Consider the following 19,173-nt stretch of genomic DNA (forward strand, 5'->3'; position numbering starts at 1 on the left):
GAGCACGTGTATGGGCTGCATTCATACCCTCAGGTGAGTGGATGCATCTGTGTGAGCCAGTGAATAGTGTTATGTGGGCCTTCGGTAGGATACAAGATAACTGAAAGATTAGAGCCAAGTTAATCTGGCTTATTCAGTATGTTTGAGTATCAGGGCAAAGAAAACACGAGCTCGGAGATGAAAAACAAAAGCTGATATTGTTTTCCAGGAAGTAACATTGTGGTTTACGTAAGCTTGCCGCCATGGCTTCCTGCAGCAGTCTCTGGTGTGAAGAACAGTTTCAGTGCTCAACCTCTGAGGTCTTCACTGAGCCCATGTCTGTTGCAATGTTTCCTCAACTTTTGTGAGGCCTGCTGGGACAATAATGACCACTGCTAGTTTGCAAACTGCAAGCAGGTTAACAGAATTTCTCCATGAACGCCTGACATCTTTGTATGAGAGTCACCTGGAGCCTCCACAGGGTTGAAGGCCTGAAGAGAAAGACATGCTGTGCAATCTTAAGATCACTGTGGACCACAGGTTGCACAAGAATCGCAGCCTTCTTCTGGACTTGCTTAGCAGGACGGAGCGTGTTTGCACTCATTCTAGACTTTGAATGAAGAACTCGACCCATATTTACCCTGTAGCACAGATCCTATGGCTATAATCCTTGTAAAAGCTTAATATCAAGATATGTATTCTACACATTAACAGGATTAAGGTTCAAAAGTGGGCATTTCAGTCCTGTCAGACCTAAGGTAATATGTTCAGATGTTCAAACACTTTATGTTTTAGTAAACTTACATTGTGGTGTGGCTCATCTAGACAAGAATAAACACCTGAGAGGATATATAGTATCGGGGTGCTGTGTGCAGGAATAACACAAAATAAACTGCAATGCTGATGCTCATGGTTGCATGATGCAATGGTCTGATGCGTTGTTAACAGTTTTTGGGCTTCAAGGACTTTTGTAAAAGCTTTATGAGACAAAAGATTTGGAGTGAATAGTGTGAAGATACTGAATTTATTCTAACACACATACAACTCCCCCCCCCTTAGCTGTGCTGTTTCCTGTGATAGCCTTTGAAACTTTGCTTTTTTTGTACTGCCAGAGACACTGAAATCTAAAAGAGAACTCTGCAACAGCAAAGATAGTGGAACAAGTTTAACTTTTAGGGGTTAAAAAGAGCTTAAAAACATTATTTTGGGGTGAAGTCAGCAAACCTTTTAAGTGGTTTTTGTCAAATTTCAGTTTTTATGTCCCTGTAACTGTCCCCAGTAAATGCTTTAAAAGCACTTTAAAACTTTAAAAGCATTTTGTACTCTTTGATGTGCTGACTTTTGGGACTTGCAGTCAGTGAGCACACATATTTCACCTGGACACTTGATGTTGAAAGCTGGGACATTTGCTCTTTTCTCACTATTATTTTTAAAACTTATATTTTAAAACGATTCCAGTTTTGCAAACTAACCAAATAAACTCACAGTGGATAGAATCTGTGGGCTGTATCTATGAGTCACTGGTGAGTTTCTAGTGGTAGTGACATCAGTGGTTACCACCTTAGGCTGAGGGATTTTGTTTGTGCGAGGCTGACAACAACCGAAATGGGTGGAGCGGGTTTGTGGACTGGATACCGGCACGCCTCGGTGGCAAATGTGTGATTTTATATGATGTTTTTTAAGTAGTTACAAGCATTTTGCAGGATCACCTTGCCACAAAAGCTGAGCATGATTGAAAAGACTTTTACAAACTCTGAGATGAAAGAATGAAAGACGGGGAAAAGTCCTTTCAGACCTCAAAGTCAAAAGTAATTTACATTCAGGAGACTTGTTCTGGCTTTTCTCCCAATTTCATAGGCACTAAAAAGTCAGAGGTCAGAGAGAGCTAACAAGACACATTCCCTCCAGAGTTCCTCCCTTTCTGTGTCTTTGATAAAGTAACTATAAGTGTGGAAGTTAACCAACTGCAGAGCTCTTCTCATTAATCACACAGAAAGCAAAGGAACCGGGGGGAGCTGTCCTACATCCCAGATTCACACACACACAAGCCAGACCCTTAAAATAACCGGGACCATCATAAATAACAGCAAAAAACCTTTTTAAATGAAGCTGAATCATTACTCAACACTTCAGTGTTCGGCTCAAATAAGACCACTGGAAAACGGTAAAGGCTGAAGTGGTGAGAAGGGAAGCTGCACTATCTGTTGAGCAGCGATTGCTTTAGTCTGTATGTATGTTAATGGCCTGCAGGCTTTGCAGTGTTACTCGGGGCTTAATCTGAATTCGTGATGCGATGACAGTCCTGCACAGAGGGCAAATATTATGCCAGCTGTTGTTGCTCAGTGCATCCTGCCAACCAGTGACACACAACCTACTGCCAGTTTGTTTAACTCTGCTCTAATCAAAATCTTCCTCCTGCAGCAAGCCAGTGTCTCCTTGCTTAACATCGCCTGGGACAAACTAGTATCCTTCCTAAAATTCCCCAAAAGCGAGTATGGGAGCAGAGATTTTCAGCATAGCTAATCAATGTTGCAGTGTTACATAATCTGCAAAGTGTGTTACATCTCTATTAGCGCCAAATTTGGTGATTTCAGGACAAGTATGAGTGACCATGGTGACAGAAAGCACACTGGGTAAACAAAGGGTTTTTGGCAGGTTCCTCTGTCTGGGAATGGATGGAGTGCAAGCGATGGATACCTTTCTACTAAGATTTTTTTCTTTTTAAGAGAAAGGACAAAAATGTTTCCATATGACAGTGGCTTTCATGAGGTTAAAAAAAAATAGCAACAAAAAAGAATCTAAGTTGAATTGAATGAAAAACAGGTCAACAGCATAGCATTATTATCCTCTGGGGCCCACTGGGGCCAATGCAAACCAACGCATTTTAGCACATTACACCTGGTCAAGACAACCTGCTGAAGTCCAAACTGACCATCAGAAAGGAAAAGAAAGGATTTAAGTGGTCTACCCTGATCTGCACACAACCATCTTTAGGTTTACAAATAACAGTCTGATTAAAGAAGAAACTATTCAGTGTGTGGCAACTCTCTTGGTGAAAATGCCTGTTGATCTCAGAGGCGAATGGCCAGATTAGACACAAACCACTCATTCCAACTGTTGTACGCAGAGGAGTGTCTCTGGACGTACAACACATCAAACGTTTATTAAAGCACATGGGCTACAGCAGCAAAGATCACACCAGCTGCCAGTCGTGTCAGCTAAAACAAAACAGGAAGCTGAGGCTACAAGTTGTACTGAATTGCCAAAATTGGGCAATATAAGACTGATCTGTGCAGTCTGAAAAGTCTCTTCGGCTGTAATACTTGAATGGTAGGGTCAGAATTTGGTGTAAAAATTGGATCCATCCTAATTTGTACTTATAGTTCAGGCTGGTGTTGGTGTAGTGTGCAGTTTGGCACACTTTTGGGGGCTTTAATACCAATTAAGCATTGTTTAAATACCGAAGAATACCCCATGTCCATCCCTTTGACCTCAGTGTTGCCTTCTTCTGATGGCCGCTTCCAGCAGGATAACATGTCATGTCAGAAAGCTTTGATCATATCAAACTGACTTCTTGAACATGACAGCGAGTTCACTGTACTCAAGCCTCCAGTCACCAGAATCGTCATAGATGTGCAGCAGCTGTGTGATGCTGTCATGTCAATATGGACCAAAATCTAAGAGGAATGTTTGCCACAAAGGACAGGAATCCATCTGTACTAACGTGGTGTACTTAATAAAGCGACAGATGAGTGCATCGTATTGACATCGGCTTGTGTTGAAGCACTCGGTGAAAGTCCTCGCGACAATAAATGACTCTAAAGACAAACCAGTGCTGAAATAGTATTTTTATTAAATACTTTCAAGATCCAAGTTTGAAGAATAACAAAGCTATGATGAAGACCAACTAACACTCAGACAAACACTTGATAGTCGTCAATTCATGGTTGTATTTCATTGTACATCATGATCATGCAAAAAAACTCCAGCATCCATGTGAAGGCTGGGGAGAAAGCGCAGCCCAATATTATATCATTACAACGCAGGGAAAACATCGAGGGCCTCATACCAAGCTACGGCTCCTGAATCTATTTTTTTTCTTTAAATTTTGCTTTTTTTTCAAATATTTTTCATGTCACCTATTAAACATTCTGGATGGAGGAAATTCATATTTCAAAAGATGCAAATATCATATATTAACACTAGCTCCATCCGTATTCCGGTAGGTACATGGTAGAAATGTGTAACTGAAACATGCATATAACTAGGTCTTCCCGCTCTGCTTCGTGACATGTGTAGGTCCCAAAAACCTGCACGCCCACACCAGAACTTTCTCAAAACTCCTCCCGACTGAGCAGGCACGATTTAAAACCACCAAGGGTAGATTAGATAAATAAATAATTTAGTCCTGATCAATATCTATCATTTCATTTCGTCTTTACTGCTTCCCTCTTTTCCCCCCTTTTTTTTTTTTTTTAAATTCCTGTGTGCGAGGGACAGTGCAGAACTCCAGCTTGGCAGATCGGCAAATTACCAAAACGACAAAGTTAACAGCAACAACAACGAAAGAACTCAAACCAGTAACACGGAAACAACAGAGAGAGAGAGGTACAAATAAACATCTCAAGAGCAGAGTCTGAACACAGAGGGAGGGGGAGGCGGGCACCTTGCAGGTTGGGGGGTGGGGACGGTTTCGGATACAACTGTCGCACATGGATGGAGACGATTAAGCAGCACGGCGAGGGCGGCGCCGATGGTTGCAGCAGCGGTGTGGATATGTTACACAGCTTAAAAACACCACCAGGCGTGCGCGTGTGCATAATATGATATGAAAAGATGGCTCACAGCATTGTGGGATCAGGACTAACGACACTATTATGAAGGTCTTCATATCTAAATATGCATCTATTAGGCTGAATTTGGGGGGAGGGGTGCTCAAACTACTTTTCAACCTGTTATTTTTCTTTTATTTTTATTCCCCGTCTCGAAAAAAAAAAAAAAAACCCAAACAAAAAACAGTCGTACGGCCATGGATCTAAAGCTGGTAGCCTATACAAGCGTGTGTATTCATGTTTGTCGTGATCGGTTGGAGAATTTAAATTACAGGGGAAAACAAAACCCAACAACAAATGTTGCTCCTAATCTACTCGGGGAGGTCACAGAGGTCATGGGGTGATTCCCACTGCCCAAGTGCACAGGATGAGTGTCTCTTAGATACATGTACATATATTACACTTTTCTACATATATCTATACATACACTGTATTTACACAGTGATTATAAACAAACCAGGGCCTTGCAGAAAGCAGAGAAACAGCGTGGGAGGGAAGGTTAAAAAAGAAACTGGTTAAAAGAGAGAAGAGAGGCGGGAAGGGATTAATGAGGGAGAGGTGGCAGCAGCAGCCCACTCTCTCCCTCCACTGCATATAGACATAACAGAACCTGCTAGCAGCTAAGGTTAGCTTTAAATTTGCACAATAAAAATCCCTCATTTTTAAAAACCAAAAAACAACAAAAACTCAGCTGCTTTAAAAAGGAGCCAGAAAACATAATGAAGCGAAAAGGCTCCGGTTATTCACAGGAACGCAAAAGGGATCAGGACGCTAAAAATGCAACAGAACACATACCACCCCCCCACCCCCACAATAACACAGTTTCCGTTCTGGTGAAAAAACAAACAAACAAACAAACAAAATAATAATTAAACAAGCACACAAACACATAAAAAGCCTAAAGTTCTACACTTTGGTGCGTCATGTTTTTGATATCAAGTTTCTCTGGTCATCGACTGTCTGACTGAGCCAACCTGATTTGTTTTTCCCTCTTAAATTCAGTGGGGGAAATAACAAACTAAAAATCTCCCTACATCTTAACAGCAACAGTCCAGGTAGTGAGCAGTTTCTACCCAGTAATCCCTAATGTGACCAAAATCTCAGCTGCTAACTTGACACTCCTCCCTGTTCCTCCGTTATTAGATAGTGAATATAAATGCTTGGTTGGGTTTTGGTGGTTCTTCTGGTACATCTAGTCATAATTTACACAGTATATTCATAACTCATACTCATAAACTGTCACAAGTTCAACTGTAAATTCTCTGCTCCCCCAGGACGTCTCATCTCGCGCGGGCAGAAAAAAGATGGCTGCCAGGGGAGGGACAGAGGGCAAAGACGCGCCCTCCAATCAGGCGCCAGATGCATGCATCATCCCATGGGGGCGGAGTCTTGTGTTCAGCCAGCCCCCAGCAGGTCAAAGGAGGGACAGGATTGGTTGGTATCGTGGAGAGGGATGCGATCTCGCCCGGCCGGGCTCCTGGCACTAGCCAATCCACGCAGAGGACGGACCTCTTAAACACGCTCGCTGAAAAAACACTGCCCCCCAAAACACACACTCCAGTAGACTGGAGGCTCAGGACCACTGGGAGGGGAGGGGAGAGGAGAGAGGATAGGTTGGTACCACAGCTGGAATCATCAGAATGTAAACAGTTCCAAGAATAGTTTGAGTTTATTGCTGGTTCTTATTTTTGTTGTTTCACTAAGTTTGTGTTTTTCTTACAACATCACAGTCAGTGCTGCTCCAGGACTATGACTGAAATGAACCAATCACATTTTTGCAACCTAGGGAGGTGTGTCTTCAACGCTTTCTGCCAGAAAGGCTTTTCTTTAACTTAAGTTCTTACTCCTGTCAAAGCATCTGATTTACTGATAACCATCTTCGGCTAAATCTAACCCAGATTTCTCTTCTTTTTGCTTAAATTTGCCATTTTGGTGGCGCAGCAGTTATCACTGTTGCCTCACAGCAGACAGTCCTGTGTTTGGACCTTGATAGGGCCCTTTAGCGTGGAGTTAGACTGGAGGCGTGTGCTACTTTGTGCTAGTTTTCTCCAGGAGCTTCAGCTTTTCCTGTCACTGCCCATCTGTGGCCAGATTCTTGATCTCAAGAGTTTGGCCACAGATGGGCAGGAAAATGGCCACAGATAACGGTTGATGATTAAAAAAATAAAAATTCGAATAATAGTCCAACAAGCCCTTCCATCATCCATCATCATCACTTCCTTTTTTCCTATCTTCCTTCCCAATTCTTCCCAAAACTTCATTTCTACCTTCTTTTCATCTTTCATCCCTATCAGTTTTCCTTCTTTCCTTCCCTTCTAACCTTTTCTCCTTTCCTTCCATCCCATAACACCAAACCAAGCCTTATTTAAGCCAGTTGAAATAGTCCATGAAGCACCATTAATTTGAAGTTGAGGAAACAACACCAACCTGGTGATATCAGATACACTAAATAAAGTCACATTAGGGAAAAACAATACAAGATTAAAATGATCAAGGGTCCAGGGGTAGTTTTAGGGGGCATTTTTGGTCTGCCTGCAGCAGAGATTCCCAGCTGGATGTGACTAATGGGATGTCTCAACATTACTAAAAATGTTAAAAAATATATATATTTTAAATATTTAAAACTGTCTCCTGTGGACTATTTAGACTTTTCTGTAACTGATCATGTTTAACCCAGTAATGCAGAAACAAAAAAAAACTCTTGTGAGGACTAAGGATGTGTACCTGATCACTGTAGTGGTGCAGCAGGCGCTCCAGAGCAGTGGAAGTGGACGTTAAGCCACTTGCCATCGCGGCGATGCCACACTCTGGTCTCCTCTGATTGGCTGGAACGGGGGCGGCCGGTGGAATCCACGAACTGTGTGAGCCGGATGTAGGCGATGCACGCGGCGTCCTCGCCGATCAGGTGCACGTGTGGGTTGAGCAGGGTGGTATGCACGGGCTTGCTGTTTTTGCTCAACACTGCACAAAGTAGAAGATATGTCCATGGTCAGCAGCGACCTCCAAGCATGACAAATGAGCTGCAGTTCCTTCAATCCATAATCGGGTCGTACCTGAAGTTTCCTCACGTTAAAAGGTGAAACAACCATATTTAAGCCTGGCATAAATATGGTTTACGTAAACTGTAAATATTAAGGGCTTGGCTCACTGAAACTATTCAAGTCACTTCAGTGGACCTCTCGTCTTTTTATGTTACAGAATGTCATTTATGTGTATGTCAGTTTTCTGTGTTGATGTGATGCAACAGTCCATGAATGCACCATGCTAACAAAGCTTAGCCCTTCACCTTCTCACGCATACATGATTTCAGTGTGGCTGTGTTCATATTTCACTTACAGTCTATGGATCACAGCCCTCACTGGATACAGAGACACCACAGGATTAACTCACACTGACGGCCAAGCAAAAATACTCTTTGACTCTTTGACATTCACTGGGAACAATTCAGCTATTACTGGAAGAACATCTCGTCCCATAAACTGTGCAGTTAGCAGACTTGCCAGCTTTACCTGTAGGAGCCTACAGTGTACCTCACTACATGCTTTAATGCCTGGTACTAATACTGTATAGTGTATTCTTCTGTTATTTGTTTGTTTGCTTGATTTAAAAAAAAAGAAAAAAGAAAGTAACACTAGTGGAGTTTATCCACACTGCCAACTATTCTTGCTATTTCCTAACTTGCCTGGTATTTCAAACCCCTTAAAATAAACGGTATATTATGCAAGTAAAGAAGAAGACTCACAGTTTTCAAAGTAGAATTTGTGAAAGTCCATGCCCTCCACCAGGTTTCCCAGAGCCTCTGGTTCGAAAGAGGTGAGTCCAGGATCGCAAATCCTCCTGAACATGAAAAAAACGAAAACAAGATGAGCCTGTTACCAAATTGCACTCGTTTTCACTCACAGAAAGCATCTGCTGCTTTTCACTTTTACACACAGTTGTACTCACGTGTAGGCATCGAAATCTCCATTGTTGATTGCTTCAATCAGCTGCTCCGTAATCTTGATGATCTCCTGTTTACGAGCTGCAGACAGAACAAGAGACAGAAAGAGGCAAACAGATGGCAGCTGGTGAGATGCCAGTTGGAAGGTGAGACAATAACAGTGTGGTGGGTTTCTGCACAATGACATTTTGTCTCATCGCTTCAGCTCCTGCCTTCCTTCACGCGCTCTTCCTCTGTGGCTACGGCTCAAGTCCCCTCTTTAACCTGGTCGCCCGGATCCAAAAGCTGCCTCGTCACCGGAGCTCGACCCCCATCGCTGTCTCTCGCTCAGCTTCTCGCCTTTGCTACGACACAACAACTGACTGAACACGACTCTCCGCTGTGAGCACACACTGCCAACCAAACAGAAGCAACAACTCTGCTAGTAGAGATCACAGCCTTCCTCACTCGAGGCCCACTTAGCTTTCTCCTGCTATGACCAACTGTTAGATGCACAAGTGAGCAAACTTGCCAGACTTTGATGGTTTTATTCCCTCAGCTATTCCATGAACTGATAACAGTATCAGTCTGATCAACTTCAATCCCTTTCCTCTTTAAGTTTCTTTATATGTTCTTAGTTAACATCTGTTCCACACCAAACAAGCCATGAACCTACAAGTTTACCATTTATTTATGCTAGTTGCTATTCAGTGTAAAGTGCCTCACACACTTTTAAAGTAACAGTAAAACCAAATGAAGAGATTACACGTGGTACAACCCTCCTCTCCACAAAATCAATCAAGCGATATTTTCTTGTAGTCAACAAATTCTATGAAAAACACTAAAACCAGCAATAAACCGAGAGCACTGCATTTTATTCTGTGCCTTAAGAGCTCTACTGATTTCTAAACACATCAGTGAACCACACTGATGGGCCAGACGACATGCTTGGTTATTAAAATCAGCATGAGCGCTACAGCTTATCTTGACTCACGTAGTTGTTAAGTTGTTCCTTCTACTTTTAAGATGAAAAGCAGAAACAATACAGACACTCCAACGAAGTTTTATTTCATTACTCGGAGCACTTAAACAAATATCAACGGTTTCTAGTAAATAATTGCTAAACATCCTTTCACCTGCATTGTCAGGATTACTGCTACTATACAGTATTACAGTATTATCTAGGTCATTTTATGTTAGTAGTTCATAAAAACTGTGTTGCATGCCCCACTTCAGGGAAAAAAAAAAAAATTCACACCTCAAAAACCACAATTTCTGTTACTAATGATGTAAAAAGTGAAATAAAGATCAGCATGACAGACACTTGGGAAATTCACATTTATTTTTGCTGTGAAAATTAAAATCATATTCATTCATTCATCTTATTCATTTTCCATGTTTTTCTCATCTATGGTGCACCCACATAATTTGAAAATCACTGCCATATCTAATGGCTGCCTATTACGATTTCAGGGATTATTACTAAGAAATTGTAGTTTAATAATACAAGTTGCTATAAAAGTTCTTGCCATCTACTACTGGTGTAAATTATCTGGCATGTTTCTATACATGTGACGTTAAAGACAGCTTTCTGACGCGATTCACTGAATTAAGGGGGCATTAATGTCTTTTTTTCCCCCACCTGACAAGTTGTATCATTACTTCAATAATAAGGCATGAACACACCTTTAATCACACACACCATCTGGCTGCCTGAAATACTCAGAAGGGCAACAAAACCAGAATAACCTCTTTTTCTTTCAGCTGCTCCTTTTAGGCGTCACCACAGCAGATTAACTGCCTCCATCTCACACTATGGTTAAAGTTAAACCAGCTCTCTGCTTGTATTCCTTCACTACATCCATGAAACCCCCTGCAGCTTCCTCTTTACCTTCTTCCTTCCATTCTCCAATATAGCCACCATCACTCTTCTGCACATGCCCAATCCATTTCAGGCTCGCCTCTCTAACTTCATTTCCAAACAGCTCATCCCGAGCCGTCCCTCTGACGTCCTCATTTCTAATCCTGTCCATTCTAGTCACTCGCAATGAAAATCTTAGCATATTCAGCTCTGCCTCCTCTCTTTTTGTTAGCGTCACCCTCTCCAAGCCACACATTATAGCAGGTCTCACTATCAACTTTGGAAATCTTCTCTTTTAGTCTTGCTGTCATCGTTTTGTTGCAAATCAGGCTTTACTTCGGATTTTTGATCTGGGTGTTTAAGCTCATCGGCCTTCACTACTTCAACATGGAACTTAAATCAAGACAAGTTAACTGTAAAGAAGCAAAACTGGCGACCAGACAATTTATTTAGAACCAGCTTTAAAAAATAAATAAATAAATAAATACTCAAAAAAAAAACACTAACACACTCAAGGAATGCAGAGTTTCAGCGAGCAGCAGGTAACAGTGAGGCGCTGGCAGGGAAAACCGAGTTAGTCAGTTAGTGCGGATGTGTTCTTACTCTGCTTAGTGTTGCTTTTAGCAGCGACAGTGTTGCTCCCTAGTGGAGCGGCAGGTATGGATGACTGTGAGAGTTCAGACTCGGGGTAGGAGCTGTTGCCTGTGCTGTTCCATGCAATGCGCTTTACGTCATGCGGTGGAACTGAAACACACAAGGGGTGGTCAACAAACAAAAACATGTGGATGGACAACAGACAAAAATGACAGAAATATGATCATTTACACATAACGCGCACACATTTAGCTCATGCAGGGAAAAAAAGGTTGATGAAGGTGATGTGGGTTAGTACATTTGGTAGAATAAGAAAGAAACAGCTAACATTGCGTTTATGACAGACATGCAGATGGGTGACATGAGGACAGGGTGGTAGCTGGAAGCCAGATCAGTGCCGCTCTGATCGTGATGCTGTGCGATGTGGAAGTCAGTTAAATGCCTGCTCTGCTCACATCTACTCTACTCATAACGCTAATACACATTAACATTAAGCCTCCTCTGATGAACTGGAGCACTGAGCAAAGAGACGATCGAAGCCATTGTTTGTTATTTGCTCAAGTTATGCCTGTGGGGAAACTTAGCATGTTCAGGAAGGAAGGCAGGAGTGGAAAATGCACACAGGAAAGAAGTTAGAAGAGGAGGAGGAGGAGGAAGGGAGAGGGGGAGAGATTAGATTGTACTTTAGTGCAAGTTTGCCTTGCAAAAGCAGGAGGATGAAGAGAAGAGGTCAACAGACTAGAGGAAAGATGATAGAGAAAATTTGATTGGTGAAGAATGGTGTATTAAGAGAAATGGAAAAGAAATTAGAAGATAAAAATACACACACAAAAAAAAAAAAAAAAGAATACAGGAAGACTGAGAAAGTGTGAGGACGTGACGCTCTATGGCGTGCAAGGTTCCATTGAAGTCAGACAGGCTGCAAGGTCTGTGAGACTGGGCGACTACTTTAGGACGATCAGCCGCAAGGTAAGCAAGACTTCCTCCAGATGGAGCCGTCACATTAGGAGGACAAGGGGATAGATGTAGCCATCACCAAAAAAGAAACGCACACGCACGCACGCACGCGCGCACACGCGCGCACACACACACACACACACACACACACACACACACACACACACACACACACACGTTTCAGGGTTCCCACAGTGGCCCCGATGACAATAAAAATCTGTGTTTTTGAAATGACTTTCCACTATTAGAGTTAACATGAGAAGAAAAGAAACATAAGACAAGGTCTGTTATTTTTTAAAAGTTTGATCAGAGCACAGTGATGTTAAAGGGGACCGTGATGCTTTTCCTCATTTTCTGTCTGTTACAATAGTGGATGCTCATGTTAAACAAAGTGTCATATAGCCAGAATAAATTATACGTTTTTTCCTACTCTTGGTTTTAGATGATATCAAAAACATAATTAAAACGGTCGTCTGATGCACCCGTCCCCACCGTCCACTGTTCAAAACCTTCTGTTTGCAAGGGGCAGCCAATCAGAAAGAAGTTAGCGCAAAGAAGGGGGGTTGAAATGAACTATTGATCACACAAAACAACATTAGTAGAGTCAAAGCATTAAAAACAAGATCGTGTTAAAGGAGCATAACAGGTTCCCCTTAAAGTGTCCATTAGAAGTTACACAAGATCTGTGTTGCCTTGCTCTCACACAGCGAGCAAGAATGGAGAGCAGGAAGTGTGTCAGCAGTCAGTGTGCTTAAAAAAACCCAAACAAATAGCATGTTTGTCATAACTGCTGAAAGATTATTCCAGTTTATTACAACTTAATTTCAATAAGACTGCATATAAACTAACTGCTCATATCTGGAAATGCAGTGGCACTGTTGAGGTGAAATCCAATAGGCCAAAAACACAATTGACCGATTACCCAAGATGTAAAGCAGTGACTTAGTGATTTGGTGGTTTTCGAAGAGAACATGATGCTGATCGTGTGGTCACAGTCAGAAGACTTCGCTTGAAGCACTTATAATCTGCCCGTTTACTGTTTTTAAAATGACTGAAGCAGTTTGGGATCATCTTGACAGAGTAGAGCAAAAGGGAGGAAAACTCTTTTGTGCATTTGTGGGTACGGTGAATGAAAGATTAATTAATTATTAATTATCTGAATACTGAAACGTCTCAATGGAAACCTGAGTCCAAGAAATAGTTTTGCTACTGGGGAAATAAAGATTTGTCATTTAATTCAATGACTTGTTTCTACTGGAATCTGTCATTTGTCAATGTGCAGCAAATGCTACTGAAAATAATAGTTTTCAGAGCAAGGTAGTGCTGTCGTGTCCCCATGATCCTGTTGAAAAACTGATTATTTAAGCCGTGTTACACAGCATTAATTGGAAAGCCGTTGCTACAAGATGGCCAAATGGTGTCGTTATGCTAAAACTACCAAACTAAGATAAAAAATGCAATAAACTGGAATTAACCTACAGAAATTTGTAAAAGCCAAACAAAGGTGAATCATTTCAAAAATCTAAAACCAGTGGGAACCCTAAAAGAAAAAAAAAAAAAAAAAAGCTTGGTGGATCAGAGTGAGGGTGGGGGCTCAGAGATGTAAGACGTTATTTTTGGTGACTACAGAAAGCCAGGGTGGGAGTGAGGGAGGGGGGTTGGGGGGGGGTGTTATGTCCTGGCCAGAGGCGCCCGTATAGCTTTCCGGTTGCCATGGATAAACTTACTGGCAGGTGAGCTTTGAGGTGAGGGCAGAAGTGGGGGCATCTCCTCTGTAGCGCTGCCCTGACTCAGCGCCGTACTGTCCGCTAGAACACACATACAAAACGCAGCCAGACACACAATAAATACACACATACACACACAACAGACACAGTCAAAAGTGTGACAGACACGCGTCGTATCTCAGCACACCTGCCAGTCAGTACAGTCCAAAAATAAATAAATAAAAAAACTCACTAAATGGGAGACAGAAAGAGAGAACAGGATAAAGGGAATAAAACACTGGAGTACCTTTCCTACCTTTCATTTCCTCCTCGTCGTTGGTGGCATTGCTTTCTGTTGATCCCTGAGATGCAGAGGAAAGAGACAGACACATGCTGAAATCAAACGCTGCCAGGATCCGGCAGGATCGAGCCCATCAGGTGCGTGTGATGCTCTGCGTCGGGCTTTCAGACAGAAATAAAAACAACAAAACACAAAACATACATCTCACCTTGACGCCATCGGGAGCATTGTGCACCACTGTGCTCTGAGATTCCTGCGATACAGAACAAAACAGTTAGTCCAAAATATTGTCCTCAAAGAGTGCCTCTCAACTGGATTTAAAGTGGGCCCCTTTATCTTTTACCTCAGCCAAAACTTAAACATCTTCACAACAGCTAGTGGATCCAAAACTTTCAAGAGTGCCCGTGGCAATGGAGAGGAGACACTTATTTTGGGCTGTAACTAATGAATGTCTCGTCTATAAAACGCCAGAAAAGAGTTTGTAATTTCCCCAAACGCTAGTCACACACTAACATCTTCAGATGTTTGTTTGGTCTAAACACAGAGATGCTCTCAGAGAAGACGAAACACAGGGGAATCATTTGCTGAGAGCTCACTCAATCAATTAATAGCCTCATCATTTCTGGTCTGTTATCATTTATCAGATTTTACTGGAACTACACCGAGATAATGAGAGCATACAGCGTTATTGTTTTACAAAACACAGTTAGGAGAATTAAATGCATTAGCTGCAGTTTTCTGTTTTATGTGTGAAAGTATCATAAATATTACTTTGGAAAAAAAAAAAAAAGACGCAGATTCTGTTAGCTTTTAAATAACCTCAAAACAGACACCTGATACTTGACCCGAGACTTCACAGAGCAAAGAAAATGTGGCCACAGTCCCACAAGCACTGGGTCAAAGAGTTAACGTCCCATTTTAAACTGGAACAGTTTAAATACAACGCCCGAGGCTGCACCCAGAAGTACCACAAGATCTGGCAACTGTTTCTGTCCCATTTCAGGACGGAGCTTCTTTCCTTTCACCACACAGTCCGTCCTTCTGTTTGTTTTCAATTCTGCTCATATAACCAATAAATGCATAAATTACTTTACGGAAGGAGTTTTGTACTTTTGAGTCCTGAGTGCGAATCCATAAATAAAAAGCTTAACTATTATTACTCAGTTTAAAATATTTAAAAAATACATAATTACAAACCCTCGAGAATGAGAAGCTGCTCAGATTTTGCTCAGTTAAACGGGTAATATTTCATGATAATTGCTGCAGGTTAACAGTAGGTTGATTGGCTCCGTGTAGTTTTACCGTGTATGCATTACATAACTGGGGAACTGCTCTTTGAGCTGATCATCAGTTTCTCTATTAGACGGTTTTTTAAACATAATATTTGTGTCTTTGGGGACCTGTACCTCCAGTTGAGAAGCACTACCAAACCAACCCGACAGTGTTATCCAACCACAACACTACAAGATGTAATTTAATGCATGCTAGTAAAAGCTTCTCAAAACCACAGCATGCTAGTGCTGGATTGGAGCACAATGGTCAAGTTTTTCACTACAATGAGGATGTCAATGGGGATGTTATGGATGGTGCGAGGTTAGAATGACAAAGAACAGCTGGCTAAAATATGTAATGACAAAGAAAGATGTTAGGATGGGAAAAAGATAAGAAAGTAGCCGATTGAGGATTATATAGAGATATAAACATGGGGGCCATTACATAGGACTGAATTGTACTCTGATATTAACAGGTGGAGGTCTCCAAACGGGGTCTCGACAACTTTACGAGCTGCCACTTTAGGTGCACACAGTCCTGCAAACAAGGTCATGCTCCTGTGGCTGACAGGGTGCACATGTTTAGATTTTTTTTAACTAAATTTAAATAATTTCCAAAAGTGTTTCACCTAAATCAGGAGCACACGTGCACCACGGTTGGTAAGCTTATTGGGACAGGGGATGTTACAGAGCAAGATCTCCTGGGTGGTAGATGAAGGATGACAAGCAGATGATGGAGGATGAGGCCCAATGGGTTACTATGCAACTACTGAGGGGACAGGGGGGATTAAGAGGCAGGGCTGACACTGCGGCGGCCTACTGTACCATCTGTGCGTTCGTTGCCATGTTGGTGTCTTTCAGGGCATTGATGGCGCTCACTATACTGTTCTTACTGTTGTTGGTAGAAGGCTGGGACGAGAACGCAAACACTCAAAGTGAACACATACGTCACACACACATAGAGAAAGATGCATTAGAATTGAAACACGCCTTTCAGGAAACGGGGCTAATGTTGGTGGAAGCTCCCGGGCTATTGAGAGCTAACAGGGTAAATGAGAGGGTGAGTGCCACAGAATGGCCTCTAGATCATCCCTTTTACTGCCTCACTAACTCTCTATGCCGCTCCCACTTAACTACACAGAGTGACCCCTGGGGCAGAAAAGAAAAAGAGGAGTGGGGAGCGAGATGCTTAATAGCAGCAGAGGCTGATGGAGATTGCTGGGAAACAGAGCAGCAGACATTTGACTGAAACTGACTAAAGGTGAAAGAATAAAACCAGCATTACGGAACTAATATTTATAAATTATGAGTGAAAACGTTGGTTTAAAAAAAAAAAAAAAAAAAAAAAAAAGGTTAAAAACTTGTGGAAAGGACTGCAGGATTATGGGATCTAAAAACACGCCATAGAAAGAAACTCCTCTGCAGATATAAAACAAGGCCAATGTGAAAACGAAAAAAAACAAAAACAACAACCTTAAAATGAAAAATAACTACTGCACAACAAAAGATATTCATTGAAATAATAGGAGGAAAAGTGCGCAAAAGAAAGACTGTGAAAGACAGAAAAAGAACAGAAGGCAGAAAATCGAGGTCAGCTGACAGAGGAGAGATAGGACACCATGTAGCAGAACAAAAGAGGGCAGAGAGGTGATGAAGAGAACCTTACCTTAGCAGAATCTGACTTCTTGTTGAGTAAACTTTTGCATGCTGTGGAAAAAAGGAGGATAGAAGGGGAGAGAAACAGGTAGAAAAGTTAAGATTTACTGATGATGATAGTTCGTTCGTACCTCTAACCTACGTTACATCTATGAATCCCCAACACCTCAGTCACTGTGACAAAGTAAGCTTAGATGTTTCCAAAGCACAACATGCATTTAATGGATTTCTCGGGCATTTTACGCCCCTTGGCTGTACAGGCTGCTACACTGCAAAACCCATTCACATCATAATCCATTCATTGCCATCTGGGGATATAAGAGAAACCTGAGAGCAAAGTAAACTTCCTCAGTCCATTTCCTGCCTGGAAGACCCCAGCAGATCTAGAAAGAGAATGATGGCCAGACTCAAACTGCCGCCAGGACTGACAGTGATGAGCTAGGTTAATGTAAATCATTGATTTCCTTTAAGGGCTCCAGTCACTTTTCCTCTCAGTCTAACGCTCTCAACTCTCTCTTGCTTGCTTTTCTCTTGTTTTTCTACCAACACACACAGGTTCCAAAAATCTTATCTTGAGTTTCTTACCTTCCAATAGGAAATTGGAGAGGGATAGAGGGGGAGGGAAGAGGGGGGAGGGTTGTAAGAGAGGGCTTAGTATTTCAATACATGAGAGGAGAGATAAGGGGCACAGCATTTACAGCAGCAAACAATATCAAGTGAAAACTCATGCTCCCTAATCTTGGCTGTTGCATTGATAGCAGCTTATACTTTGGCCTGGCCATGCAGCATCCAAAGGAAAAAAAAAATTAAAAAAAATTTAAGTTTAATTTCCAGTTTTCATTTTCATTCAAAAACTAGATAAAGGACAGCTGATTGTTCACAGTGCAAACATCTGCTCTTCATTTGGCTACATCTTCTATCAAGCAGTCACCAGGGTGCTAATGTGACAGCATGGGACTACCACGTTCACATGCTCTCTAGCACAAATTTAACATGGCAAGATGGGTAGAGGTCAAGGTGACCCACAGGAGGAGGGCTTCACCACTCGAGCAAGATTCTAGCTCGGTGATGAGAAAGGAAAAATGTGTTAGAAAGCATCTGAAGGTGTGTCTCCCGAGAACATTTTGTAGGAATTAACCACACAGGACACCCACATGCGAAAGGCAGCAAGGCAAAAACCGAATTAGAAACACAGAGAGATGCTTCAAACTCACACTTCTGTCACATTCTGCTATAATGCCATTAAAAGGAAACATCATGAGCAAACGGCCAAGCCTTGCCTCAGAAATACTCAGAAGTGCAAGGAAGCAGTTATAGGTTTGCAGTGATGAGTGACATCATCAGAGGACCAAAAGCCAAAAGCCAAGAAAAAGAAAATAAAAAACAAAAATCTTGATTATGGATGACTTAAAAGGAGGAGAGATGAGGAGTCCAATCTGGAGTGATGATGTCACACATATTTACAGAAACTTACAAAACAGGCAACTTGGTCCAGTCTCAGTGAAGGAGCCCGCATTCGGAGGGCTTTAGCTGACAATTAAAGCACCACAGGCACCCCGAATCTCAGCGCACCAATCACACATCCTAGGATTAACACCCGCCTCCCCTTAGGTGTCTCAGGTGAAGTTATCTCCCCATAAACATTTTACCTTTATCCTGCCTACAAACAGATCCTATGGAGAAGTGTATAGACACTGCAGAGCAAAAAAGATCCTCCGTTCTAAAAAGGGAGACAGAGAATCCAGTCTGCTCTACATTGCTTCTAATGTACTCAATCCATGGAGCCACCATTGGAATCGCCGACCTTCACCACCCATCTCCACCGGGCAGGATGAGAGGAAAATCTGATTTTAATACTTTCAAAACAATCCCTCGATCTAATGTGGCAGACTTGCTGCCACATTAGCTTGTGGGGTTCCTGTCTCAAGGGGGAACTTTGCTTTGAAAGTACTAAAACAGACCTTAAGAGGGGGAGTTGAGACGTGGGATGCCTTTAACCTCAAGTGATTCATCAGGAAGAAACGGTGATGTTTTCAACAGTAGCGGCACTGAAGTCAGCACTCCCATCCTCCGTCTCAGTTATTCTCCCCTCTAGCT

The 19,173-nt window shown here is 42.1% G+C and overlaps 1 protein-coding gene across 15 annotated transcripts in view; it reads right to left on the bottom strand.

Annotated features, from left to right (window-relative positions):
* Nucleotides 1-3,809: 3,809 nt before the first annotated feature.
* LOC309713268 (calcium/calmodulin-dependent protein kinase type II subunit gamma) overlaps nucleotides 3,810-19,173 on the bottom strand; it is a 41,529-nt gene continuing 26,165 nt past the window's right edge. For 2 of the 15 annotated variants that reach the window (XM_082544767.1, XM_082544775.1), the window contains 10 exons: nucleotides 17,087-17,127; nucleotides 16,246-16,329; nucleotides 14,358-14,402; nucleotides 14,156-14,210; nucleotides 13,870-13,950; nucleotides 11,195-11,335; nucleotides 8,757-8,832; nucleotides 8,554-8,648; nucleotides 7,536-7,772; nucleotides 3,810-6,393 (listed from right to left, as the gene is read on the bottom strand). In XM_082544767.1, the coding sequence (XP_082400893.1) occupies nucleotides 7,540-7,772; nucleotides 8,554-8,648; nucleotides 8,757-8,832; nucleotides 11,195-11,335; nucleotides 13,870-13,950; nucleotides 14,156-14,210; nucleotides 14,358-14,402; nucleotides 16,246-16,329; nucleotides 17,087-17,127 (851 nt within the window). In that variant the 3' untranslated portion in view covers nucleotides 3,810-6,393; nucleotides 7,536-7,539. The remainder of the gene's footprint in view (nucleotides 6,394-7,535; nucleotides 7,773-8,553; nucleotides 8,649-8,756; nucleotides 8,833-11,194; nucleotides 11,336-13,869; nucleotides 13,951-14,155; nucleotides 14,211-14,357; nucleotides 14,403-16,245; nucleotides 16,330-17,086; nucleotides 17,128-19,173) is intronic. The other 13 variants (XM_082544776.1, XM_082544779.1, XM_082544771.1 and 10 more) reach the window with 10 other exon arrangements.

Source organism: Aulonocara stuartgranti (genome assembly GCF_965226115.1).
Source record: "Aulonocara stuartgranti genome assembly, chromosome: 8".
Taxonomy (NCBI): domain Eukaryota; kingdom Metazoa; phylum Chordata; class Actinopteri; order Cichliformes; family Cichlidae; genus Aulonocara; species Aulonocara stuartgranti.